Consider the following 27,148-nt stretch of genomic DNA (forward strand, 5'->3'; position numbering starts at 1 on the left):
GCCAAGTAGCCAATTGAAACCTGGAATCGACGGGGTGGTGGCTAGCCGGGCGCGTTCCATATCCCATTGGACGTTGCGGAGCCGCCATGGGCGGAGAGCGCGATTGGGCTCGCGATGCTATTGGCCGCCCGCAATGCCTGGGCGGAGTCGGACTGTCGAGCTGGAAGAGGGCGGGGTGCCTTTTGGCAGGTGGTCGCTGGCGGAATGGCGGTTGTGGCTGCAGTTCGGGGGTCCCAGGGAGGGCGGCGCCTCTGGCTCGGGGTGAGATTGCACGGCGGAGACGGGGCGCCTCGGAGTCGCGTCTCGGGTTTGTCAGACGAGCGGGAGGGGAAGTCCGACCCTTTCCTCCATTTCAGCCCTCCTTCCTTCACAGCCCTCCGCACGGTCGGGCTGCTCTCTGCTCCGCGCGCGGGCGGGCGGGAGGCGTTTGGGGAAACAGCGGACCTTAACTGCCCTGGAACGGGCGTGACCCTGAGCCTCTGTCACGCTGGTCACACCCCCTTCCTAGCAAGGAGGGGTAGAGTGCGCCTCAGCCCTCGTCCCCCCCGACGGGATCACTTGGCAGCTGTCCGGGCTAGTCTGCGGATTCGCGAGCTTTAGAGCAGCGGCGTACTGAGTGATCTGCTTGTTTTCAACAGTCCAGGGCTGTGTTTCACACTGACTACGCGAGTGTGTTCTCAGGATCTCTGAAAAACTAAGCCATAACTATTCTGTATTCAGCGATGCCGGGTATGCATAATTGGCGTAAGAAAATGAGAAGTGCCTTATCACGATCAGAACGAAGTCCGTGTCGTCCAGATTTTTGTTTTTTATGCACGAATCACAGCAACCTGTAGGTGCTTAGGGCAGCTTTCCCCAGTGTGTGGGAATGCAACTCCCATCATTCCCAGACAGTATGGCCAGTGGCTGGGATTCCAGTGGGGATTATGCAAGTTGAAGCCGAACACATCTGGAGGGCACCAGGCCCGGGAAGGTTGACTTAGGGGATCCACTGGGAATTGGCCAGTGGTTCACCTTCTGCCCGCTTTTCCTTTAGATTGCACCAGGGGCGTTGCTAGGGTCTTAAAAGATCCAGGGCACCAGCCCATAACACAAATTTGCATATACACACACACACACACACACACACGTCTAAGCGCACATCTAATATATGTGTGTGTGTGGTATGTGCATGCAATGTGCTTGTGTGTATACATACATACATAAGAAGTGTGCACTGACCCCCCACCCCACTTCAACTCAGACCCTGATTCAGCGTTTTGGAAAACATCCCATGTCTGCTCAGGCCAATTTGTAGTTGGACCACTTCAGCTCAGCACCAAACCTGAGTCAAGGTTTAGAAAAATGAGTCTTTATGCTTCCTGTTGACTACCATGGGAAATTCGGGGGGAAAACCCCTGTAACTTTTCTCTCTTGGTCAGAACTGGATAATTTCAGGCATAGTAGCCCCCTAGAAGGGGATTTGTTGTTGTTTATTCAGTCAGTCGCTTCTGACTCTTCGTGACTTCATGGACCAGCCCACGCCAGAGCTTCCTGTCAGCCGTCGCCACCCCCAGCTCCCCCAAGGTCGAATCCGTCACCTCCAGAATATCATCCATCCATCTTGCCCTTGGTCGGCCCCTCTTCCTTTTGCCTTCCACTTTCCCTAGCATCAGCATCTTCTCTAGGGTATCCTGTCTTCTCATGATGTGGCCAAAGTACTTCAGTTTTGCCTTTAATATCCCTCCCTCAAGTGAGCAGTCTGGCTTTATTTCCTGGAGGATGGACTGGTTTGATCTTTTTGCAGTCCAAGGCACTCTCAGAATTTTCCTCCAGCACCACAATTCAAATGCATCTATCTTCCTTCGCTCCACCTTCCTTATGGTTCAGCTCTTGCAGCCATAGGTTACTACGGGGAATACCATTGCTTTAACTATGCGGACCTTTACAACTGGAAAATAGGTGCAGGGTTTATATTTTGATTTTCTTTTAAAGGGAACTGCCAATAATGTTTTAATTCCTCGGAACAATTGGATAAAAATTTCAGGATTCATTTCCCAGATCCTGCCTGCCAAATTTCAGAATGATAGCTGCAAGGCTGGGCTTGACATTTTGAGGTCTCCAAAAGAGGACATACTTCTCTCCCTATGTTCCTTATGGACCATTGTTCTGAAAGTTACAGACAGCCTACAGTTGTCCCTAACTAAGAAACCAGCAAAGTTTGAGAAGGATAGGTTCAGCAGTTCATGTGGAAGGGGAGTTCTCCAGTTTGGAGGAGGGAGTGATTTGCTTTCCCTTCTATTCACCCCTTCCCTAATAGTTTTTGGGTAAATTTGTATGAAAATGCACAGGTCATTAGAAGTGTCCCCCAGGCAAGAAACCTGCAAAGTTTCTGAAGGATATACATGCATTCTAATTTAGAATTACTAGAATTTATTTACATTTCACCAATGTTAGCAGCAGGGGAACATGGGTGGGAAGGTGCTATTGCACTCATGTCCTGCTTGTGGGTTTCCTGTGGGCATGTGATTGGCCACTGCATGAACAGAATGCTGGACTAGATGGAGCTTGGTCTGATGCAGCATGGCTCTTCTTGTGTTCTTAAATAGAGTTTGCCTCTGAGCATGTGCAGAATGCACATTTCATTCTTTCACTACTGAGCACTTGCATTCTCCCCCTACCAATTCTATTCCCCTCCATGCTACCATCCTCCTCATCCTACCATCCTCCAGCAACTTTTCATAAAAACAGATGTCTTGTTTTGTGCAACTCCTCTCTATGCACAAGGTCTCATTGTATCTTCCTCCCCATAACTTCATTTGTGCCAAGACTTCACCAGGATTCAACCAATGAGTCTGTTTTCAAAACTAGGGCTCAGTTATGGAGAAACTCTGAGCATGCACTAAGTGCCTTTCCCTCACCACTGTAGCTAGAGTTCATGCAAAAAAAACCCCAAACCCACAAATGATAAAACATGCATAGGACTGAGCTGAAAGGGTAATCAGTTCATTAGACAGAATTGGGTAGTCACTGTATTACGCCTGCAGTACCATGTTCACAACTCAGGACTTATTTCTGAGTAAACATGCAAAACATCAAGGTGCAAACCTCCCTGCAAAAGTACCTCATGCTGGAATCCTATGCACACTTTCCTGAGAGTAAGCCTCATTAAACATAATGGGGCTTCTCATAAATTAGCAATATTTATCTCCCCTCCACTTAAAAAACAAACCAAAAACTCCTATTTTTATTAAAGCTTACTGTTCAGAGGAAGCTGCCTTGTACTGAGTCAGACCCTGGGTCCATCTAGCACAGTATTATTGACACTGACTGGCAGCAGTGGCTCTCCGGGGTTTCAGGCAGGATTCTTTCCTAGCCTTACCTGGAGATGCTGGGGACTGAACCTTCTGCATGCCAAGCATGTGCTCTACCACTGAGCCACAGCTCTTCCTATTGCTGGATAATGGCAACTGACAAACAAAACAGCCCTAGTTTTGTTTCTCTGCAACCATGTGAACCCACTTTTATCAAAGGCTTGAGTGAGAAGGAGAAAAACCATCCCGCTTGTCTGTTTGTATAAAGTCAAATACAGTTCAGAACTTCTCTTGCCCACTGAAGTGAATTCTCTTTAAGAATTCCCCAAGATATGCTCTGGGTGGAATAAAGAAGAGAAAGAAAGAACAGGATAGGGGAGGGAAGAAGAAAAGAAGAATGGCGATTGGAAATGTGTGTGGGGGTGGGGGGTAGAGAGAATTCTCTAAGCCAAGTGGCTCTTTTCAGAGAGATAGTACTTCAGAGGAATTTAGGAGGCTGTGGAGGGTTTGTAAGGATTGCATGTACTTAAATGAACTTTATGAGGTGAGGTGGCTGAAGGCTTTTTCTAGCTTTTTTAAAACTGTAGAACCTATTTAAAAGCCCCAGCAGTTTCTCGATCATGATGCCCCATAGTCCTAACCCTCCCTTTGGGATTATTTGTGTCCTACAGCTGTTTAGGAGAAATTAAAGTGGAGGGGGAGAAGTTTGTGGAGGCTGATTGGATCCTTTGCTGTACTGAAGCTACTAAACTTCTGCAGAATCCAGAGGTTCCAGTTGGGGGCAGTAAAATGTGGTGCTGTGTGAAATACCAGTATTTCACATGGAGCTGTTTCCTCCCTTCCTTCTTCCTCTTCAAAATTTCATTGCAGGCGAGCTCCCAACAGTGGGCATGTAAGAGCAGAAAAGAAAAGTAGGGGGAGAGAAGTTTTTTGTGCCTAAAAAAAACCCTATACCAGAGGTTAGGGATAGTGACCTCCTAATGGTCACCTTAAAGACCTTCTGATTAGGCTCTCTAATCCCCTGGGTGACTTGACAGTTTTTACTTTTTGTTTTAGACTCTGAGAAAAAGAAACTTTACGCATGGCTAGCGCAAAAGCCACTGGACCTAACTGTCTGAACTTTGGCAGATTCAGTCAGCTCCATAGGGCCTGCTAGGTCCCCAAATTCCATGAATTTATGTGGAAGTATAAAAAAATTATAGCTCTTTACTTTGACACATTTTCTTGAAAATAGCAAACTTTACCTGTGACTAGCACAAAAGTCACTGGACATAACTGCCTGAAATTTGGCAGGTTCCATCAGCTCCATGAGGGCTGCCAGCTTTCCAAATTCCATACACTTATGTGGAAGAACAAAGAAATTATAGCTCTTTGCTTTGACACATTTTCTTGGAAAAAGGTAAATTTTACCTGTGGCTAGCACAAAGGCCACTAGGCCTAACTGTCTGAAATTTGGCATGCTCAGTCATCTCTATGGGGGCTGGCCAGTCCCAGAAGTCCATGCATGTATGTGGAAGCACACACACAAAAAATATAGCCCTTTGCTTCGACAGATTTTCTTGAAAATCGCAAATTTTACCTCTGACTAGCACAAAAACCAGGGGACCTAACTGCCTGAAATGTGGCAGATTCAATCAGTTCCATGGGGGCTACCAAGCCTCCAAATTTCATGTATTTATCATACAAACTAAAAAAGATATGGCTGTTTTTGTTTTCCCATGCAAGTCAATGGAAAAATGTAAAAAAAAAAAAAAGGCAATTAGGACAGCTCAAAAGATCCGGGGCATAGCTCAAAAAAAGATCCGGGGCCCATGCCCAGGTGGGCTCTACCTAACATTGCCCTTGGATTGCGCTACACCAACCCTCTTTGGTTGAAGCTCTTAACTGATGATGTGTAGTACAAGGCTATGCAAGTCTTGGAAGTACATCCTATTACGTTCCTCCCTAGTAAGTGTCATAGGAGACTAGATGCTCTGAACATAAATTGACTGTGAATGCGAAGCCAAAGGTGTGCTGATCAGTTCAATGTCCTCCTTTTCTTCATACAGGACAGTTCAGCTCTATAAAGTCATAATGAGTGTCTTTGCTAGGTAACCTGTATCCATACAGAATTAACATATGGACCATAGGTCTTAACCGCAAGGCGTGTTTTGAAGTGACAAGGTACCATTAGTTTGATGCACTTTAGGGTTCATATATAATACATTGCAGTTTGAAGTAAAATTACTGCTGAGTATACTACTGTCTCCTCTGCAAAAGTTGAAAGAGACATTACAGAAGTTTCTGAGGAGAGCAGAACTCTTTTTGGCCACCTTTGGCATAGATAGATAGCTGGGTTCCCTTTTCAAAAAATATCTTGCATATGGTACAAGAGAGCATGTGGTAAAGTAAAGAGAAATGGCAATAGCTTAATACCGAAGTGGCAGTGGAGTAACATACTTGATGTCTGAAGTTGCTTGAATTTCCACTTGCCTTTCCCTAATCTAAATTAAGACTAAGTTCCTCAGGCTAGGAGCTTAAGACTTTACATAGGGCCATGTTAACTGAAGATACTATTATTATTAAGTGTTAATACAAGAGTTTGGGAAAGTGTGAATATACAGACTTCTTTCTTCACAGCCCTGGATATATTTAGGGTAGCTGAGTATCCTCATAGAGGCCCTAGATTAGAGGTCAGCAACCTGGTGCCCGTGGGTGGCCTGGCACCTGCCAGGACCCCGAAGTGTATCCTCCAGACCACCCCTTCTGTCCCCCAGTCATCCCCATTGTCAAGAAAAGTGGGGATCCTAGAAGGTGAGGTGTGGGTCAGGAAAAGTGGGAATCCTGGAAGAGTGGGTGGGGGTCAAGAAAAGTGGAGATCTTACAAAGGAGGATCAAGAAAAGGGAATCCTGAAAATAATTGTGTGCTTTGTCCCAGATGACTGAGAGACAAATGCACCCTCATGCCTGGAATAAAATGACAAGTGTGCCCATAGGTCCAGAAAAGTTGCCTACCCCTGCCCTAGATAGATATTGTAGTTTTGCTGAGTTGACTTCCCGCTTTTCTGTCTTGTAGATCCCTAGGAAGGCAAATCTTGGCTGGCATTCCTCATCCTTCTTTTCATCCTCTTCAGTGGTGAGTTGTTTTCTGCCATTAAAATAAATTACCCCAAGAGAAGGCAAATGACCTTTTAGGAATCCCACTTTGCGTATTATGCGTTATTTGGTTAAGATTGTGGATGGGAGTGAATGGCATTCTGGTCAGCTCCAGAAAGAGTGCTACATTCAAACCCGGGCCCGCCTACACCATCCAAGAACTGAGGCCAGAGAAACACCAATGTACTTTCTGCTCTGGAGAAGAAAGCGAGTTCCCGATCCCTACTCTGGTCAGCAGGTGCAAGAGGAGTTCCTGAAGCCAGTTTCTTTTTAAGCAAGGGGCATATCTGCTTATGTGCCTGTGACAGAATGTCCTCTCTGGACACGTCTACAAGTGTATAAACATTCAGAGATACACCTATCTGAGGGACGTTTGAACTGTGGGTGTGGCACGTCTTGGCAGAGGTGATCCAATGAGGCATGTGCGTGCACACGCTCTCTCTCTTTGAAAACAGAAATGTTATTGAATGCATAAGAATAAAAAACATACATAGCAATTACTCTTGGGAATTAGCCAGTTTATAGGTGCTATATGAACTTTAGAATGGACTCAGTTAGCTCACATATTACAAACAAAACTATGCATGCCAAGCAAATGAAACAAAAGGGGAAATGAATCGCATAGACATCCATACACCACATTTAAGTGGTGAGGAAATTAGCTCAAAGACCTGCCCAGTGGCTACAGTGAGGGCTGTGGTGCACAGACAACTAGGCTATCATGTGTGGAGTGTCTGGGTCAGACTGGGTTGGACTATGGTTGTGATGGAGTTGCAGAGGTTGGGGCTAAGTAAACTGGGGGTCTTAATGCTACTGGGAGATAGAGAAAGAGAGAGAGAGAAAGGTTCAGGGAGGTGCAACTGCAAGAGTGAGGAAGGGAAAAGAGCTCATAGAGGCTTGTCTTTAGCAGCGGCTGGTGCACCAAGGCTAGTCCTTCTACACAGTCACCATGACAGAAGAGGAGGGCAGGACTCAGGTTACCTACATTCAACATACACAGTCCAATTTCCAGCACCTCGTGTGCTATCTGCTCCTTTCTGTTCCCCTTTTCAGATGCTTATTGTGCAAATAGGGCTCCGGAACACCTTGTGCGTCAAGCCAACTTCTGCAGAGAATTTAGGTTGATCACAATGGAGATGAAGAGAAAACAACAGAGATCCTACCAAAGAAGCCTGGCCCACGATCCTTCCCACTGGACAGCCAGGGCAAGGCTGTACTAAGGTGCCTGGGCTTTTGACCAAAAGCTCATTTAAAAATAGGCAAAATCACTAAGCACATTCACACAAACACATAATAAGAAAGAGGATACAGGTGTGGAGGCTACAGTTTGAAGGGAAAGGATCAGTAGGGGCTGAAAGATACCTTTCCTGTAAACCTGATGGGTTGTTCCTGACGAGGGTGCTAAGGTATGGAGAAACTCCTGAGGTTGCAGGCAAAAAGAAGCCTTGACAAAGGCAGTGGTCAGGACATCACTTCAGCTACAGCGGGGACCTTGACAGCCAGAGTAAGCGCTCTGGGAAAAGGGGTCTGATGAGGCTTGGACAGAAAGCCATGTTCCATGACTTAGAGTGATTTCAGCAGAGGAGCAGGCGCCAAAGGTTTCAGCTTCGGCAAAATGGCACCTTGCCTTCTGATGGCTAAGGATCGAGTGTTTTCCACAGCAAAATGATGCTTTGTCCTTGAGTGGCCAGGACTGCCGTGGACCTGAAGTCTCAGGCTCTTACAGGGCTTAAATGAAGACTACAAAAGGCTCTGGGTCCAATGAAGACAATCAAATGAAAGAGGGGAGAAGACCCTTGGGTAGAGTCAATATTGGTTTTGGACAGCCAGACAAAAGATCGAGGTGACGTTGCTAGAGCCATCGGGGGTCTCAAAAGGGCTAGCTCAGGATGGACAAAATCTACTCAAAACAGTGCTGTGTTGAAATTGTGGGGCTTAAGGCTAGGGAAATCCCCATCCAGCTACTGTACTCGTTGATAATTTTGCCACACCTGAATAGAAGTCACTCTGTGCCTGGGGTGTATGCATTTCTAAGTTAATGATTGCTGTATCTGAACTAATCATGGGGCGCTTAATCTAGTGCCACTTGATTAGGTGATGTTGCTGTATCTGGACCTAGGTACGTGACCAAGTGTTGATGCCCTTCTGGCAAGATCACTTGCTAACACCTTGCTATTCAGCCTATTCTGTAAGTTCTTTGCACCTTGCCTTACTCTGTGTTAGGCTGAATTTCTTAGTGACCACACCATATTCTGCTAAATACTGGGTGGGATGTCTGTACAATGAACTTGAGCACACTCTGGGAGAGAGTGGAGGACAGGAAGGCCTGGCGTGCTATGGACCATGGGGTCACGAAGAGTCAGACACGACTTAACGACTGAACAACAACAAATGTCTGTACATGCTCTGTGCCAAGCAGCTTGCCAACAAGCAAGTACCCTGGTTTTAAATGTCTTGTGGATTGCGCTGTTCGTAATACTCAACCCACTTACTTTGGAGTATTCATTAACTTTAGTCTGCATAAATTGATAAATGACTGCTGCCTCTGTGAAGAGAAGTGTGGAGAAGTGAAAAATAGAATTAATACAGTTGAGTCTTTCTATTAAATATGTGGAAGAGTCTGACCTAGTTGGTAATGAGGCACTCAAATAAGCTATGGCATTGACCAGCACTTTGTATTCTACAGCCAACAACCAAACTGTTCACGGATGGCAAGTTTATTGAGTCCAAAAGTAATGAATGGATTGATATCCACAACCCAGTAAGTAAAGTTGTTTTTCATTTTTGTGCTCATCTTGTGTGAGGCAGAAAAAGGTTAGATTGTGCAGACCAATGTAGGAAGAAACAAGGTGTGTTTATGTATATGTGTGTATATAATGTGTGTGTGTTGTATATAGTGTGTGTGTGTGTGTAATATATAATCCCCTTTTAAAGCTGTCCAACTTGGTGGCCAGAACTACATTTTGTGGTACACAAAAACTACATTTTGTGGTAGCTAATTCTATTGTTTAACTATGTGCTGAATGAAGAGGTACTTCCTTTTTCTGTCTTGAATCACCCACCATTCAGCTTCATTGCATGACTCTAGATTCTAGTAGTTCCTCACAAGGAAAGAAATAAAGTTTTTGGCTGGAACTCCAAATAATTTCCCTATGTTTAGAGCTACTCCAGACATTATCTACAAGACATATGCTGGTTGCATTCAGTATTTGTATGTATTCCTGAAGCTACTCTGCTTAGTGTAGTCACTCCTAGCAGGAGGTCCCAAGAGTACAACTGATTTTATTGTAGAGGCTTATTTAGGCAACTTTAGAGCGATGAGTCACTATAAGAGAGACCTTGGGGCTGAGGCATGTTCATAGGCTGCTAGCAAAGCATGCTGTGTTTCCTTCTCCTCCTCTGCAGAGCTAGCCAAAACCTTAGCAATGAATGATTTCTGCAATTGAGACTCAGAGTTTATTATTCAGTCCCGCCCTGCATTTTCATGAAATCTCTAAGACACCCCTCCCTTTCTTGAGCAGAAGCAGCCAGGCACCCTACAGTTTTCACAGAACAAGGAAATACATGAGTGTAGAAGTGGAGCCATTTTGCCTTCTATTTCTGGCTTCTGGCTGCCTCAGTTGAGCTCAAAATCAAAGACTCATCCCATCTGTCAGCAAGTGTACAGAACTTATGGCAGTTCACTGAAATGTTCATTATGGTTCTGAAGTTGCACCCTTTTAAGAGCAACTTCTTAAGACACTCTTAAACATAATGTGTTCTTATCTAGCTGAGTGTCGAGCAACACAGTTGAGCAAAGGAACCATACACGTCATGTGAAGCAAACATAAACATACCTTGAACGTTTGCTTGAAGAACTACTAGATTGGCTTAGTGTCCACATAAAAGAGAAAGGGGAGCCATCTCTTCAGCTGCTAGGTTATTTAAAGAAGCAGTATATATTTATTGTGCTGAAATACAACTAGCAATTTTCAGGCCCTAAGATCAAGCACACGTACTTGGAATTATGCCCCACTGAAATGATGGTAGCATTGGACTTTGCAACTGGTAACTAGAAAATAAAGGTTGGCTACTTCCAAAGCCCTTCTTGGTTGTACTGACCAGGGGGCTATCGTCATGAGCGATTTAGTGCGAAGTTAGAGCAGTTTGAATTCCTTTGTGACAGATGACGTTGTCACCAATCTGCTGCCAACCAGCCGCTTCCCTCTTGAAAAGCCACGTTTTCTGAAACTCCTTTTACTCCACCTTTTTACTGAAAGCGGCTCCCTGGCGGTTTTACCATAGTGTGCCATGTCCCCCTCTGCATTAAATCCTGGGCATGCATCTGTGATCTGGCAGTGACGTGGTCAACGGGGTGGGATGCCCCATTCCCTCTTGTTTCCCCAAGAGAAGTAGTTTTCCCATTGAGAAAATCCCCAGGAGCGCAGCAGCGCCCCCTCACATTACCTTAGTGGTGAGGGCATTCATTCACCTTGGCTAGCCTTCTTTTAATCTTTAACATATCCCCCGTACCCACTTCTTTGTATATTTAAGTAAGAAATAAATCTTGATCCCCTGCAGTGAAAAGGTTAAAGGCTAACTTTAGTAACTTGCCCCAAAATGCGCTTTCACTTCTCGGTTGCTCTCTTTGCCATGTTGCGCTTCTTTGATGTTCTCTAGTTTTTCTGTTGTTATAAAGTCCCTTCTCAGCTTTATCACAGTAACAATCTGGATCGAGAAAGCGGGGGTTGGAAGCAATAGGCAAAAGTGCACACGTGGGGGAAAATGGGGTGGGAGCAATTACTGGAGCACATTGCTGGGATGCAGCAAAATTGGGGTGGGGGGAGCTCTCAGGAGCCTTCAGATGCTGTACTGGAGAACTAGGGATTTTGGTTTCTTCAGGGGAAAATTAGTTGCTCTCCATTCGTAATGCAGTAGCAGCAGGGAGCCTGGATAGGGGCAGGAAACAAGTCTCTCCCATTGGCTGAGCAGTCCCTGACAATTTGCTGTCATTCACTTCTACGCCTCCCACCCCACTGGGAAGTATGTTCCTTTCAAGCACTGAAAACCAGATTTTAAAGGTGCGCTACACTTGGCCTATCTTGATTTCTGTGTCCCTGACAGACCAAAGCCGATTCCATGAAAATCTGGGTAATACTCCAGCACACTTCTCATTCCGTTGTCGTGAAGATCCCCCCCCCCCGCCCCCTCAGGCAGGTAGTGGGGGGATTCACCTTACTTTTTTTTCCTTTGCTGGTGCATTTTCCCCATTTTCCCTTCTATTGGTTCCAATGGGGGGGGGATGCCTATACCAACCTGAGGCTGGTGTAGGCACAGGCCCCAATTCTGGGGCCTCATGGAGGAATGGAGTGGCCTTGGATTCAGTGGATCCAAAGCTGCCTCTGCCCCATCGCTCCCCTATCTCTGGAACACCCAGTTTTGGGGTCGGCTAGTGGTAGATTTAAGCCTTTAACTTGTCTTGTGGGTGTATTGGGGGCCTCTAGTACACAGCTGCTCTGGTGGCAAAGGCTGCTCTCCCCACCTGTTCAAACTGCTTTTGGATGACTGTCCAAGGAGGTTGGAATTGCTCTTTGTATATAATGAGAATTTATTATGTTGGATTTGCTATTTTAACAGGCTACCAATGAAGTGGTTGGCCGTGTCCCAAAAGCCACACAGGATGAGATGGAAGCAGCGGTTGCTTCGTGCAAAAAATCTTTACCGAACTGGTCTCAGACATCTATTCTGAGTCGACAGCAAGTCTTCCTGCGATACCAACAGCTCATCAAAGACAATCTGGTGAGGAGCTGCTACCTATTCTTGACTTGTTTGCCCTAAAATGGGTATTACAATAGCCTTCCCCACAAAATCATTGTAAAGATGAGCAAAATCTTCACACATTAAGGGTACAATCACACTTCACACATTAAGGGTGCAGTCCTATGAGTTGCACCCTTGAAGCTCCTGAACTCGGAGGCTTCTGATCATCCAATGCAGTGTGGGAGAAGCAGCAGAGGTGATCCTTGCCTCCTCTTCATCCCACCCTGCATTTTTCACTAAACAGGCTTTTTTTGCCCATCTAGTGAAGGCATTTTGGAGGGGCAGGGAAGGAGGCTGGCATAGGTTCAGGACAGCTTGTATCCTGGCCTCTCCAATATCCTCCCCTCCCCACCCACTGAAATACCCCCTTTCCCCCTTCTCTGAGGTCATTTCTCCAGCCTCGGAGGCTAGCCAACATGGTTCTTTCTGCACCAGCTGCAAGGGGGAGGGGGGTTGGATCTCAAATTCCCACCTCCAGCCTCGGAGCGGGGAATCCAAACTATCTTATGACTCCTCAGACACTGGCTAGGGGCCATAGGATTGTTCCCTAATTCATGTTCACAAATTCAGGAAGCATGTTATATTGTTCCATGTGGACATCATAGCCTGCCTAGAAATGTGAAGGAGGATGTTCATTGTACTTGTTCTTTTGTCAGCTAACATTGTTTCAAGAGGTTTTGGTCTCGGATAAAAATATTCTGTTCATAGAATCATAGAATAGGAGGGTTGGAAGAGGCCTACAAGGCCATCGAGTCCAACCCCCTGCTCAATGCAGGAATCCAAGTCAGAGCATCCCTGACAGATGGCTGTCCAGCCTCGTCTTGAATGCCTCCAGTGTGGGAGAGCCCGCCACCTCCCTAGGTAATTGGTTCCATTGTCATATTGCTCTAACAGTCAGGAAGCTTTTCCTGATGTTCAGCCGGAATCTGGCTTCCTGTCACTTGAGCCCATTATTCCGTGTCCTGCACTCTGGGATGATCAAGAAGAGATCCTGGCCTTCTTCTCTGTGACAACCTTTCAAGTACTTGAAGAGTGCTATCATATCTCCCCTCAGTCTTCTCTTCTCAAGGCTAAACATGCCCAGTTCTTTCAGTCTCTCTTCATAGGGCTTTGTTTCCAGTCCTCTGATCATCTTCGTTGCCCTCCTCTGAACCCTCTCCAGTTTGTCTGCATCCTTCTTCAAGTGTGGTGCCCAGAACTGGACACAGTACTCCAGATGAGGCCTAACCAGTGCTGAGTAGAGGGGAACTAGTACTTCCTGGGATTTGGAAGCTATGCTTCTATTAATGCAGCCCAAAAGAGCATTTGCCTTTTATGCAGCCACATCACATTGTTGGCTCATACTCAGCTTGTGATCGACAACGATTCCAAGATCTTTCTCGCTTGTAGTGTTGTTGAGCCACGTATCCCCCATCTTGTAACTGTGCATTTGGTTTCTTTTTCCTAGGTGCAGAACTTGGCATTTATCCCTATTAAATGTCATTCTGTTGTTTTCTGCCCAGTGCTCCAGTCTATCCAGATCACTTTGAATTTTGTTTCCGTCTTCCAAAGTTTTAGCTATCCTGCCCAATTTTGTGTCATCTGCAAATTTGATCAGCATTCCCTGCACCTCCTCCTCCAAATCATTAATCAAAATGTGGAAGAGCACTGGGCCCAGGACAGAGCTTTGCAGTACCCCACTCGTTACCTCTCCCCAGTTTGAGAAGGCCCCATTGATAAGCACTCTTTGAGTCCGATTCTGTATCCAACTGTGGATCCACTGGATCGTTGTTTCATCTAGGCCACTTTGAGCTAGTTTGCTCATCAGGATATCATGGGGCACTTTGTCGAAAGCTTTGCTGAAGTCGAGGTATATGATGTGTACAGCATTCCCACGGTCCACAAGGGAGGTTACTTGATCAAAAAATGAGATCAGATTTGTCTGGCAGGACTTGTTCTTGGCAAATCCATGTTGGCTTCGAGTAATCACGGCATTATTTTCAAGGTGCTTCCAGATGGATTGCTTTATCATCTGCTCCAGAATTTTCCCAGGGATTGATGTCAGACTGACTGGTCTGTAGTTCCCAGGTTCCTCCTTTTTACTCTTTTTGAAGATAGGGACATTAGCCCTCCTCCAGTCATCTGGCACTTCCCCCGTCCTCCATGATTTCTCAAACAGAATAGACAGCAGTTCATTATCTGTTATGAAGATAATGGCGAATAGTTGCCTAAGCAACCATGTAGCTTCTATAGTTTGCCCCTTCCCTTGTCTGGATTACCCCTCATGTTGACATGGGGTGTTAGACTTAGCTGGCAATGGTGCTGGGGAAAAAGGAGGCACCCACTCTTTAATAATGTGTAGCTGGGAGGAAGAGGGAATTCTGGCCAATTGCTAATGCAGTCAGAGACCGGTTTGTTCCAGTTTGGCTTAGTCCACTTGTGCGGAACATGTGGCCCTCTAGATGTTGTGGAACCACAGTTCCCATCAGCTCCAGCCAGCATAGCTAATTGTGAGGGATGATGGGAGTTGCAGTTCAAAAACATCTGGAGGGTCATACATTCCCTGTCCCTGGCTTAGCCGCAAACATGTTTTTCTAATAATGCGGTTTAAACACTGGCTAATGAAATTACAGTTTATCCTCATGAAATTACAGTCCAACTCACCAGCTGTACTATACAGGCAGGACTGGGACAGGGAGAAGTGACCTCCCATGCGCAGAATGCTGTGTGAATGAGCTCTTTCTTATTGTTATGCTTATTCTTCTGCAGAACAGTGATTCCTGCCTTCTAGTTCCATAGATGAGGTTTCTCTCCACCTTTGCTGAGTTGCCCTTTTCTTTTCTTTATGGGTTCTCTTTACTTTTTCTCCAGAAAGAAATTTCAAAACTGATCACCTTGGAGCAAGGGAAGACCCTGGCTGACGCTGAGGGAGATGTGTTCCGAGGCCTTCGTAAGCTGCTGGTGGACACCGCTTGCTGTACATGGAAAATGGCTTTCATGGGTTGAGGACAGAGTGCAATGTTTCTGAGGAACATGGACCTCAGGAATATTGCCCCCTCATAGCTTTCCTATGAGGAATTCACTATACCCTTCAAATTATAAACAGAACCTGTCTTTTCTTTCACTTAAGTCACTTTTTCTAAATTGTGCATATTTTGCTGGTATTTGAACAGTTGAGTGGTACATTGGAGGTCATGTAGCTTAACCTCCTCCTCAATGCAGGAATCAACTACAGCATCCTTACCAGATTGCTGTCAAGCCTTCTTCTTAAATACCTTCAGTGAAGGAGAATCGGCACCTCCCAAGGCAATCTCTTTAGGCTTGGATAACTGAGAGTTTGTTTTCCTTCCCCTGCCCCCATCATAGACTTCCACAGGATTTTTTCTGGGTGGGGCAAAGTGTATGCTTACAAATATATAATTATCTATCTATCTATCTATCTATCTATCTATCTATCTATCTATCAGTGGAGGCTAGTGGCTCCAGGTTTCAGTGGGGCAGTGAATCTGCTCCATGTTTCAGTCAGAACTCTAAAGGAGCTATCCAAGGTGCTGAACCCATTTGGGGATTGGGTCCAGCACCTTGGATAGCTCCAGAGTTCTGACTAGTTCTTATAGAAATTGCCACATTTCTAATCTGCAAATCTCTGTTCCCATCTCCCTTCCTGCTGCAACCATTACTGTTCTTTATCCAGAAAGTTGGGCCTGGGGGAGAGGGAGAGAGAAAAAGAAGAGTGCACTAAATGCCCCTGGAATCATGGCTGGTGGGAGGAGGTAAAAAGGGGACAATGTTCCCTTTATTTATTTATTTTATTTATTGCATTTATAAATCCACCTGCCCTGCTGTGCTTCCCCATAGCACCAGCAATAACAGTTCTCTTGGCTCCTGTGATTGGTGAGAAAGTCTCAAGCTAGCCCCTCAACCCCAATTTGCAGCTTGGAACTCAGACACCGAGCCAAGGGGAGCACACATGCTAGGTCGTGTGAGTGTATACGTGTGTCTGCTGCAGCAGCACAAGTAGCTGCAGCAAGACAACAAAAAGAAAAAAAGGAGTTGTCCAGGCTATCCCTATGCAGAGCTCTTTGCTTGCTGCTATTGCTGCTTTTTGCAACGAGGAACAAGTGTGTGTGACCTAGAGAAGAAAAAACCATGTTCAGTCCAGAGAGGGGCAACTGCCCCCTCCTGCCTTCTTTATGGACACCCATGTTTTCTACTCTAATAACACTGACAACATTCCTTAGAGTAGAATACCACTAGTATTGTGTATGCTTGCATTGGGGCAGCTTATAGCAGAATGGGAAATGCTTATGGATGATGGAAAGGATAACCAGATTGTAACGCTGTTGAAAAGGAGGAGTTTGGAAGCTCCTGAGAAGCAATTCAGAGTCGCACATTTTCTTCGTTGCAGAGGTTGTGGAACATGCTTGTAGTGTGACATCGCTTATGTTGGGCGAGACTCTTCCTTCTATCACTAAAGACATGGACACTTACACCTATCGTTTGCCCCTGGGAGTGTGTGCAGGCATTGCACCCTTCAATTTCCCTGCCATGATTCCTCTTTGGATGTTCCCCATGGCCATGGTGTGTGGAAACACTTTTTTGATGAAGCCTTCAGAGCGTGTGCCAGGAGCCCTCATGTTTCTTGCCAAGCTGCTACAGGATGCTGGTGCCCCTGATGGAACACTGAACATCATCCATGGGCAACATGAAGGTAACTGCAAGGCAGGCATCAAACATCTTCAAGCTGCAGTGTGTATAGGTGGGATGGGATTGATGATGTAGCTGTCATGTAGGGAAATATATGCTATATAGCTGAGATCAGGTGCTTGTAGTCATTGTTAACTGATTCAAAATAAGTATCTCCATCTTTCCCATTTTGGTACTTGCAATCACAGATGCAGAGTTGAGTCTCCGCTTTATCAGTAAGCATGCATTGAAAGGCTGGAAAAAGTCTAACATTTTTTAACATCCCTATTTGCAAATGTGACGGGTGGTTTATTCATCTAGATCAATTATCCTTCATCATGCATTTGTGCTGTGATCTGGGAACAGGGAATTCATGGCTGTGGGAACCTGAGTAAATAACCCAAAGGGGAAAGGGTTTTTAGTTGTAAGGAAGTTCAATGAGATCAGGATTTGTATGGTGAGGACAAATTGGGGAGAAAGAATTTGGATTTTTTTCTTATCAAGAATTTGGCTGCTGTAGAATGAGGACCAAGGACTTTGTTATGATAAGATGTAATTAACGGTGTTTATTTTTTTCTTTTCTTTTTTAAAGCTGTGACTTTTATTTGTGACCATCCTGATATTAAAGCCATCAGCTTTGTAGGATCTAATCAGGCTGGAGAATATATCTATGAAAGGGGTTCCAAGCACGGCAAGAGAGTGCAGGCCAATATGGTAAAACCCAGTGCATAAAGCACCAGTTGACGTCTCTGTTTACAGGAAACCTGTTGATTGTCCTGCAGAAGCTTTTGAAATCTAGATAGTGTGTCCTGAATTGTAATCCTGATGTTTTGCTGTTTTATTGAAATGACAAACTTTGAAATGATTATTTTACATGTCAATTTAAGCATGGTTAACCAATTCACATTTCTCTAGCAGAAAATGCCTAAGTTAAATGCTTTTTCTGACTACCTTTAGTTCAGGCTTTGTACTGGCAACACAGCCACTTTTCTTTCAAGGTCTGAAATTCTTAAAATTGCTTTTTGTAAAAGTTGAGTTTCTTCCATGCTAGAATATTGACAGCTCCTTAGTTGTTGTCACATGGTTGTTATCTATGCTGGACAAGTTTTCAAATTCCTAGTACCAGCATTCATTTTTTGGAGCTAAGGAAGAACAAACTTTGACCGTTCACTTAAAATATTTATATTCTGCCTTTCCACCTCGGTCCTGAAAGCGAACCCCTTGACATAAAGCTGGATCCTCCACACTGATTATAATGTGTCACAAGCAGGTTTCCAGAGTCAACAAGAAGCATGATTACAAAGGCGCCTACAGAACAGAGACCTCTAGACTGAAGTAAGGCCATACTGGTGGCCCGTGCTCATCATGTCAATTAAAACAATTAATATCAATTATCTTATAGACTATGACTGAGATCCAAAGCACTATGCATGATGTTAACAGTACATGGGGGCTTTTCAACTCTCCTGCAGTGCCAGAATTCCATAAGACACGAGGAGGGGGGTGTCTACATGCTTTGTGTGCCCATAGGCCTCTCTGGATCTTAGCTCATATATTCCAGGGGAAGGCAGAACACTTCCAGGTCCAATAGCCAATCTAAACTGCAGGAAAACTCCATCCTTGCCTTACTTCAAAAATGGTGATCAGTGAAATCCTAAAGTGTATTGCATTTGCTGAGTGTTGCCTCGAAAAATTATATTGATGCATGTCTTCACTCCATCACTATCCTGTCTATAGACTAGCATAATCCATGATGCCCTCAGATGACTAGCAGGAGAAAAATCTTAGGTAGAGTAAAGAGGTTTTTGTTCCTGAAGAGCTTGGAACAGTTAGGCCCACTAAGGTTTGAGGAACTGTATGGCTCTTTTTTCTTAGGGAGCTAAGAACCATGGAGTGGTAATGCCTGATGCAAACAAGGAGAACACGCTGAATCAACTGGTTGGAGCAGCTTTTGGAGCAGCTGGGCAGCGCTGCATGGCATTATCTACAGCAGTCCTGGTGGGGGAGGCTCAGAAATGGTTGCCAGAACTGGTGGAAAGAGCAAAGAACCTGCGAGTTAATGCAGGTACTGATGTGTTTGAAATAATCCAGTCTGTTCGTATACAGTTCTGCAGATGTAGATCATCATAAAGTGTTGCAATGGGCTTTAGTTACTTACCATATTTACTGTATATTCATCTTGACAATTATTGTCTTCAAAGTGAACATAAGAGATCCATGCAGGATCAGATCAAGGGTCCATCTAGTCCAGTATTCTGTTCACACAGTGGCCAACCAACAGCTCGCAGGAACCTGACAAGCAGGACATGAGTGCAACAGCACCCTCCCATTCACATTCCCCAGCAACTGATGTACATAGGCATACTGTCTCTAATACTGGAGGTAGCACATAGCCATCACAACTAATAGCCATTGATAGCCCTATCCTCCAATAATTTGTCCAATCCTCTTTTAAAGCTATCCGAAGTGTGGCCGTCACTACACCTTGTAGAAATGAATTCCATAGTTTGTGTTGTGTGAAGAAGGACTTCCTTTTATCTGTCCTAAATCTCCCACCAATCAGCTTCATAGGATGACCCCGGGTTCTAGTATTATGAGAGAGGGAGCAACATGTCTCCCTGTCTGTTTTCTCAATACCATGCATAATTTTGTAGACCTCTATCACATCTGTGTGCTGTGTGAAGCACGCCTCTTCCCCGGTGGTGGTGGCTTCTCCTGCAGGCCCTTGCTCTCCCAGGCCACCTCAGCCAGCCAGCTTATGTAGCCCCTCCAGGGAGGGGCAGGTGGAGCAGCACAGCTGGCTCGGTACCTGGGGGCCTGGTCCTGCAGGGACTGGCGGTCTGCCAGGCAGAAGTCCACAGGGAAGGCCTGGTGGTGGTGGCAGAGGCGGCAGCAGCAGGCCCAGCGGTGGCAGCAGCAGGCCCAGCAGCAGCAAGCACGCCTCTTCCCCGGTGGTGGTGGCTTCTCCTGCAGGCCCTGGCTATAGAGCTGTATCTTCAGCCTATCAGGCAGGTACCAGAGGGTAGCACTGGGAGAGGAGGTTTCGGACCCGTGGCCACTTACTTGTGGGGTGCCACAGGGTTCCATCCTCTCCCCAATGCTATTTAACATCTATGTGAAGCCGCTGGGGGCTATCATCAGGAGGTTTGGGGTGCAGTGTCATCAATATGCACGCATATTGCATATTGACCCCGTGTCATCCGCAGCTCTACCTCATTCAAATGAGGTTTGCATATTCAAACCTCATTTGAATGAGGTAGAGCTGCGGATGACACGCAGCTCTACCTCATTCAAATCTTCACCAAGGTTGGCCGTAGAATCCCTGTCCAAATGTCTGGAGACGGTGAGTGGCTGGATTGGGAGGAAGAAGCTGAAGCTGAACCCTGACAAGACCGAGGTACTTTTGGTGGGAGACAAGAGGAGGCTGGGGGATGTTGACCTGGTGTTGAATGGGGTACGGCTACCCTTGAAAGACCAGGTCCGCAGCCTGGGGGTCATTTTGGACTCCCAGCTGTCCATGGAGGCTCAGGTGTCAGCTGTGAGCCGGACAGCGCTGTATCAACTCCATCTGATACGGCGGCTGCACCCCTTCCTTCCCGACCATCTGCTCCCATCGGTAGTACATGCCCTGGTCTCCTCTCATTTAGACTACTGTAATGCGCTCTACGTGGGGTTACCCTTGAAGACGGTTCGGAAGCTGCAGCTGGTACAGAACGCGGCGGCTCGCCTGATTAAAGGCAGCCGCCGGCGAGATCACATCACTCCAGTGCTGAAGGAGTTGCACTGGTTACCAGTTGTTTTCCGGGCCAAATTCAAGGTGTTGGTTTTGACCTTTAAAACCCTATATGGTTCCGGCCCAGCCTATCTTAAGGAGCGCCTCCAGCAGCACCAGACAGGCTGCTTAACAAGATCAGCCTCGGATGGCCTTCTCTCTGTCCCATCAGCCAGGACAGCTAGACTGGTGGGGACGAGGGAGAGGGCCTTTTCTGTGGTGGCCCCCACTCTGTGGAACTCCCTCCCTAGGGAACTCCGTCATGCCCCCTCTTTAATGAGCTTCCGTCGTGCATTAAAAACGTGGTTGTTCAGGCAGGCATTTGGGGTGGGTTAGGGTATTAAAAAAAAAAATTAGGGTAGAATTTTATTGTTTTAAATTGTTTTATGTTATGTTGTATATCACCCAGAGTGGCTGGGTGACCAGCCAGATGGGCGATTAATAAATTTAATAATAAATAAATAAATAAATAAAATCTCCCCTTACTTGCCTTTTTTCTGAGTGGAACAATTCCAGCTGTTGTAAGTAGCTTACAGCAATAAAAATACAGGCCCTGCCATCAAGTTTGCAAACAAAAAAGATAATACACACAAGGGAAGGAGGAGGGGAGGGGAAGCCTAAAGGAGAGAGATCAGTTCTTCAAAGCTAGAATGAAGTGGTGAGCTAAAAGTGGGTATTTATAGCCAGTACAGGCCAGGCTGATCTTCCTTTGCTGATCTTCTTGCTTGGATAGCAGTTGGTGGCTCTTGTTCCTTTGGCTGATGGATAGGGCCAGTGTCCTTTCCCCCTTGCTTCTGCAGTCCCAGAGCAATTGTCAGAGCTGAATGTTCTTTCTGGCAGGGAGCTTGTTTGCTTCTTGTTATGTGTTAACAAGAAATAAGAGTTCAGGCTTTAAGCATTTTGTATATTGTCACAGGAGATCAACCTGGAGCAGATCTGGGGCCCCTGATCAGCACCCAGGCCAAGGAGCGTGTCTGTCAACTGATTGACAGTGGAGTAAAGGAAGGGGCCAGCATTCTCCTTGATGGACGAAAGATCAGAGTGAAAGGTTTTGAAAGTGGCAATTTTGTTGGACCAACTATCCTGGCAAAGGTCAAGGTGAGCTGAAGTGCTGATTGTTGGGTGCTAAGAAATTAAACACTCTTAAGATAAGGAAGGGAAATGCAAGTAGTTTTAATCCAGGATAGTCCAAGAGGAAGTCCTGCTTGTGGTCATGCACATTATTTTGGTGCATATTGAAATGTTGGAAATGTTTGATGCCTGGCTATTATATGACAGAAGTTGTGGGTTACAGGAAGGACTCCCATGTATTGGGAGTTCTTCCTGTAAATAAAAAATGGTAAGTGTGCATGTTGAGTAAAGAAGATTGAAATGCTGGATTTTGGAATGTTTTGGACATGCCTGGCATGCAAACAATTACAAAATACAGCTGCTGATTAGACTCTGAGGTGATCTGTATTTTGGGGGCTACTGTAAAGATCACCCATTTTTCAATCTCTCACTCCATTCCTTCCTGCCAGCCTTCTGTAAAGCTGAGGGAAGTAGAAGTTGCATTGGTCTTTGCCTGCTTCCCGTTACACTTAAGGCCATGAGGCCTTAGCAACTTGGCATTTGTTTTTTGTTCTTAGCCTAGTCACCTAAGCTAAGATATGGGGAGGGCAGGGTGAAGAGGAAAGAAGGAAAAGGCTTACGCACAATAAATTTATGAGAGCTCTACATGGAAAAAAGTTGGAGAGCTCACTTCTTGCCTTGTTATCTTGCCAGGACTGCAGTGGGGGAGGGTGGGGGATGACACCTTCACCAGGAGGGGCAAAGATTATTTCCATAGGCTTGCCTTTAGAATTAACAGGAGAAGTTACCTGCTCCAAGATGCCCTCCTCCACTGCAGAAAAAAGGCAGGGGGAAGAAAAGAATGAATGAAAACTGCAGGCAATGAAACCACCACTTTGTCTTCCTAATCAAGCTGAGACTATTGGTGATATTATACTACCGAGGCTGGAGTAGCAGTGGATGGAAGAAAAAGATCCAGTTTTATTTTTGTTTCATTTCTATTGGGCCATTGCTCCAAGGACACAGAATGGTATATGAAGCTTTGTTCCTGTACACACACACATGGAAGTAAGCCCCACTAACTTAGTGGGACTTACTTGTAAATAAACATGCATAGAAACAGGCTGCATACCACCTACAGCAGTCAGGCCAAGAGATGAGGATTTGCCCAAAGCCAGCAGGTGAACTTTATACCTGAATTGGGATCTGGATCAGGGGTTTTCACATCTAAATCAATGTCCTAGCATCACACTGGCTCTGGTTAATGCACCTGAATATTACAAACATTTACAAATAAGTGGGACTTGCAACAAAATTTGACAAAGTATTCTCGCCTCCTGGTAGAAGAATTCCTGTTCTAGGCAGTCATTCCCCCAACCAAGCCATTTCATTCCCATCCCATTCTGTTCTTTTTTTACAACTGTCACTGCACATTCCATGGCAACTAAACATGCTAAGTGTTCATTGGGCTGTTGTGGGTTATTTTTGCCCCTTCGTTTATTGTTTTAAACTTCTTCTTTTTTTTTACATCGGCAAACTTCCAGGTTCTCCCGGGCAGGCTGGTACCTCCAGTACCTCTTGTTTTTCACTGGTTCCATTTTGGCTACAATCCTGGTGGCACTCACAATGTCAGTTCACTTTTGGAAGGAGTAACGCCAATAGCCTAGAGTGGTAGCCATTGTATCAAAAGGAACAGAGGGGCACGCAAAGCAGTGTCTTGTGGAGGAACGTTCCTGTGTTAATAGTGTCAGAAATAAGATTTCAGGATTTCTGCAGTATCTCACTGATGCGCACAGCAATTCACGCTGTTACTATCTTGATAGCCTAATATGACCTGCTATAAAGAGGAAATCTTTGGACCAGTTCTAGTGGTTATGGAAGCTGACAGTCTGGATGAAGCAATTGAAATAGTAAATAAGAACCCGTATGGGAATGGAACAGCAATCTTCACCACTAATGGTGCCACTGCTCGAAAATACTCCCATTTAGTGGATGTTGGGCAGGTATGTAAATATAATGATCATGCTGAACAGCTCAAGAGTACCATTTTAGCCCTCAAGGGGCCCTGGCTTAATGTCAAAGCACTTGCTCTGCATGCAGAAGGTTCCAGATTCAATCTCTGACATGTCCAGTTCAAGGGATCTCGGGTAGCCAGGTTGGGAATGACCTCTATCTAGTGCCTTAGAGAGCTGCTGCCAGGTTAGAGTGAACACTACTGGGCCAGATTACAAATATTCTGACCCAGCATAAGGTAGTTTCATGTTTTGTTATCCTCACAACCTGTGAAATAGGTTAGGCCTGCTTCACAAGCTTCATAGTGTTAACATTTGTGCTGAGCAGATTTTCCCCATTCAGACACAGTCAACTACTTTTTGCACCATGCTGCCTCTCTAACTTTGGGAAGCCATTCACAGTTTTACTGATGAGGAACCCAAGGCCAAAGTGAATGTGATGTTAGATGCAATTTTGCATATAATGTGCATGTTTTTTAAAATGAAAATTGTACTGGGGGGGCAGGGGACAATTATCACAATCACAGCAGGAGGAGAGGCTGTAATCTATGGTTCCTGTAGTCTATGGTTCTAGGGATCATAGGACCTTTTTTGGATCTCCCTTTTTGAGGCGAAACAGAGAAGTCTTCCCTCAGAGGGAGATCCAGTCTCGTAAGCCTTCTCTGTGAGGCTGAAGAAAGGTCTGCAGCTGATGCTGTTCCAATGTTGGAGGGCAAAAAGGAGACATGCCAGGAGGGGCTGTGCCCTCCCATTCTCCTGACATGCCCCTGGAATGGGGGCTGGGGGTAACTACACAAGCCCTGGAGCTAGCATAGTTTATTTCCCTCCCATTGGAATCAGTGGGAGGGATTTTTTTTTTCTTAACGCTCTCAAGACAGGAACAAAAATGGGAAAAAATGCCCCCACACACACCTTTTGCCTTGCCAGTGCAAGAACGGCAAGGCAAAGGAAAATGTGGTCCCTCCCACTTAGATTCTTCCTCTCCAGCCCATAGGATTGCTCTGCTGAACCCTTTCCTTCCAGTACAAATAGGAACTTGGGAAGGTTTTCATCAGGACTGCAGCAAAGGTGGTGGGGAGGGAAGGGTTAAACTACCCCACCTACCTGCTGTGATCCCAATAATTATCAGCTCTTCCCCTGCAGCTGCTAATTGCATTTTAAAAAACCTGTGCATTAGATGCACATACACATTTTAACATCATGTCTTACTTTGCCCTGAGGCTACAAAATCACAAATTGCTCAAAGACTACCAAGGAGCATGTATTTATTTGCTGTACTTTTAAATCACCCAATAACCAAAGTTCACCTAGATCTTAAGTATTTGAATCCAGGTCACCTAGATCCCAGCTCAGCTCTTTTCAGTGCTCCCCCGCCAGTTTGACTGTATTATCTGTTTGTGCATATGCCCGGATATATAATGCTGTTTGTGACTTGGTTTTGGTTTAGATTGGTGTGAACGTTCCAATTCCAGTGCCTTTGCCAATGTTCTCCTTCACTGGCTCTCGCGGGTCCTTCAGGGGAGACACCAATTTCTATGGCAAACAGGTAATTACGTTTTCTTAAAAATGTGTTTACAGTATTGTGAACACTGCTATAGGAAATGTGGAAGGAAAGAAATGTATATGAGATGGGCTCTGGAAAGGGTGGGCTTAACACCATGTGTATTTCTCACAGGAAGAAAAAAATAGGAGTGTATTCACAAGAAACTTGCAAGGGTAAACCTGCCTTGCATTATGTTTTTTTAAAAATGCAGTGATTTTGCAGCACATATCAGCATGAACCTCCAAGGCTTAGTATCCAACTCTGTTTCTTTCAGGGGGTGCAGTTCTACACACAGCTGAAGACAATTACTTCTCAGTGGAAAGAGGAAGATGCTACCGTTGCCAAGCCTGCTGTAGTTATGCCAACCATGGGGAACTAAAGCAGCTTCTTATACTTGCTGTTGAAAGTATTCACCTACTGGTGCACACTACTTTTGGATGTTCCCTGTTGGCATTGTTGCCCTAGAAATACAAGACCTTCATTTCAAATCAAACTGGCCAGGGTCCTTTAAAACAAAATTGAGATTTGCCATCTATGTATCAGATAACTATGCTAATTTTTTCTTGTAGAGGAAATACTCTGCCAGTAACCAGGCAAAAGTAGGATTGGCTTCTGTCCTATCTACATGACATTGTTGAGAGTCCAAGCTCTGTTTTTCATGGAATGTTAGTTTTTAAGAACCAATTACTGCTGTCGCTGCTATTGCTCTATTCACAGCTGGTGTGTCCTCTTGCTGTAAGGATTTCCTGCCCCAAAATACTCTGGATATCTCAGAGAAGTAGGTTTCCACTAACAGGACTGGGCAGTACGTTTTAGGAGAGGCAAATCTGCTTGGCCCTTAACTCTAATCAGTAGTTTTCAAGAATCTCACACATAGGAAATAACTGTTTCAGGCTCATGTCAGTGAAATCTCACCTTCATTGGGAATATTAATTCCATCGTGTATGCAAGCATTATGATATCTCCATTTCAAAATGAACAGATTTTCCATCTTACACAGCAGTGTACTTACATACTATTCATGTACTGAATATTTTAGGAACCAGAATGCATATGACCTTTTTTCTGGGAATACCAAGACTACTGTGGCACTGGAAAGCCGAAATAATATTTTTAAAGAGCCAATTGTTTCTATTAATATCGCTTAACAACTGGGATACTACTTTCCATTGTACATGTAAGTGGAGAATTGTAGACTCTAGAACTACTTGCAAGGAAGTTTGTCATCCTATATACAACCCTTGACGTGGAGGTATTGGATTACACAGCAGAGGGTGGTGTGCACAGGTTAGCTATGGGTGATGGAGGCATGGCAAGGGATGAAGGATACAGTGATAGTACTTTTGGACTTCATACTTTTTTTTAACCTCGCAAAGTGTTTCCTTGCACTTGGAAATTATGCAGTTGCTTTTTGTTGTCTAATCAAATTGGACTCATTTGATATTCTGCCTTTTGTAACTAGCAAGTGCTTAAACTAAACATGATCATTGTTAGCTGAATTGGTTATTCATCTGTATGCTAGAAGGTTTCACATCGGTGTTAATCATGAATAAATAGCTATTAAATGCAGAATGTTCTGGTTTTCTTTAGGATAACAATCCAATAGAATTAATTCCCCTAAGCCCATTATTTCAACAGGTTAAACTCTGGCCATGTTTGGATATAGTGAGCCTAGACTCTTCCTGGGCTTGTGTGCTTTTCCTCTCTCCTCTCCCACAGCTAGGAGTAGTAGTTCAGCAACTTTCCTTTGAACACAGCTTGGCCTTTTATCTGAACTAGAGATTGTAATTTAACATTAACTCTTGTTAGGATTAAAACAAGCAAACTACCTACCATGGGTTTTGGTCAAACCGTGATCTCTGGTTTGGATGAAATGACA

The 27,148-nt window shown here is 45.1% G+C and overlaps 1 protein-coding gene across 1 annotated transcript; it reads left to right on the top strand.

Annotated features, from left to right (window-relative positions):
• Nucleotides 1-143: 143 nt before the first annotated feature.
• ALDH6A1 (aldehyde dehydrogenase 6 family member A1) lies at nt 144-26,862 on the top strand. The gene is made up of 12 exons (XM_084842741.1): nt 144-261; nt 6,349-6,408; nt 9,115-9,189; nt 12,045-12,206; nt 15,078-15,156; nt 16,615-16,917; nt 17,485-17,606; nt 18,768-18,957; nt 21,581-21,762; nt 23,538-23,717; nt 25,174-25,272; nt 25,544-26,862. Exons 1-12 carry the CDS (start codon nt 205-207, stop codon nt 25,646-25,648), a joined length of 1,614 nt encoding a protein of 537 aa, XP_084698867.1. The 5' UTR covers nt 144-204; the 3' UTR covers nt 25,649-26,862.
• The last annotated feature ends 286 nt before the right edge of the window (nt 26,863-27,148 follow it).

This window comes from Heloderma suspectum, chromosome 1 (assembly GCF_057233095.1).
Source record: "Heloderma suspectum isolate Gila_16-S chromosome 1, 16-S_ref, whole genome shotgun sequence".
NCBI classification, from domain to species: domain Eukaryota; kingdom Metazoa; phylum Chordata; class Lepidosauria; order Squamata; family Helodermatidae; genus Heloderma; species Heloderma suspectum.

Bases quoted from the DNA above. Each gene is read 5' to 3' on its own strand.
- ALDH6A1 (XM_084842741.1), top strand. From the start codon at position 205: ATGGCGGTTGTGGCTGCAGTTCGGGGGTCCCAGGGAGGGCGGCGCCTC. The intron at 12,207-15,077 runs GTGAGGAGCTGC...CTTTTTCTCCAG, and splicing joins AGCTCATCAAAGACAATCTG to AAAGAAATTTCAAAACTGAT. The intron at 18,958-21,580 runs GTACTGATGTGT...ATATTGTCACAG, and splicing joins GAACCTGCGAGTTAATGCAG to GAGATCAACCTGGAGCAGAT.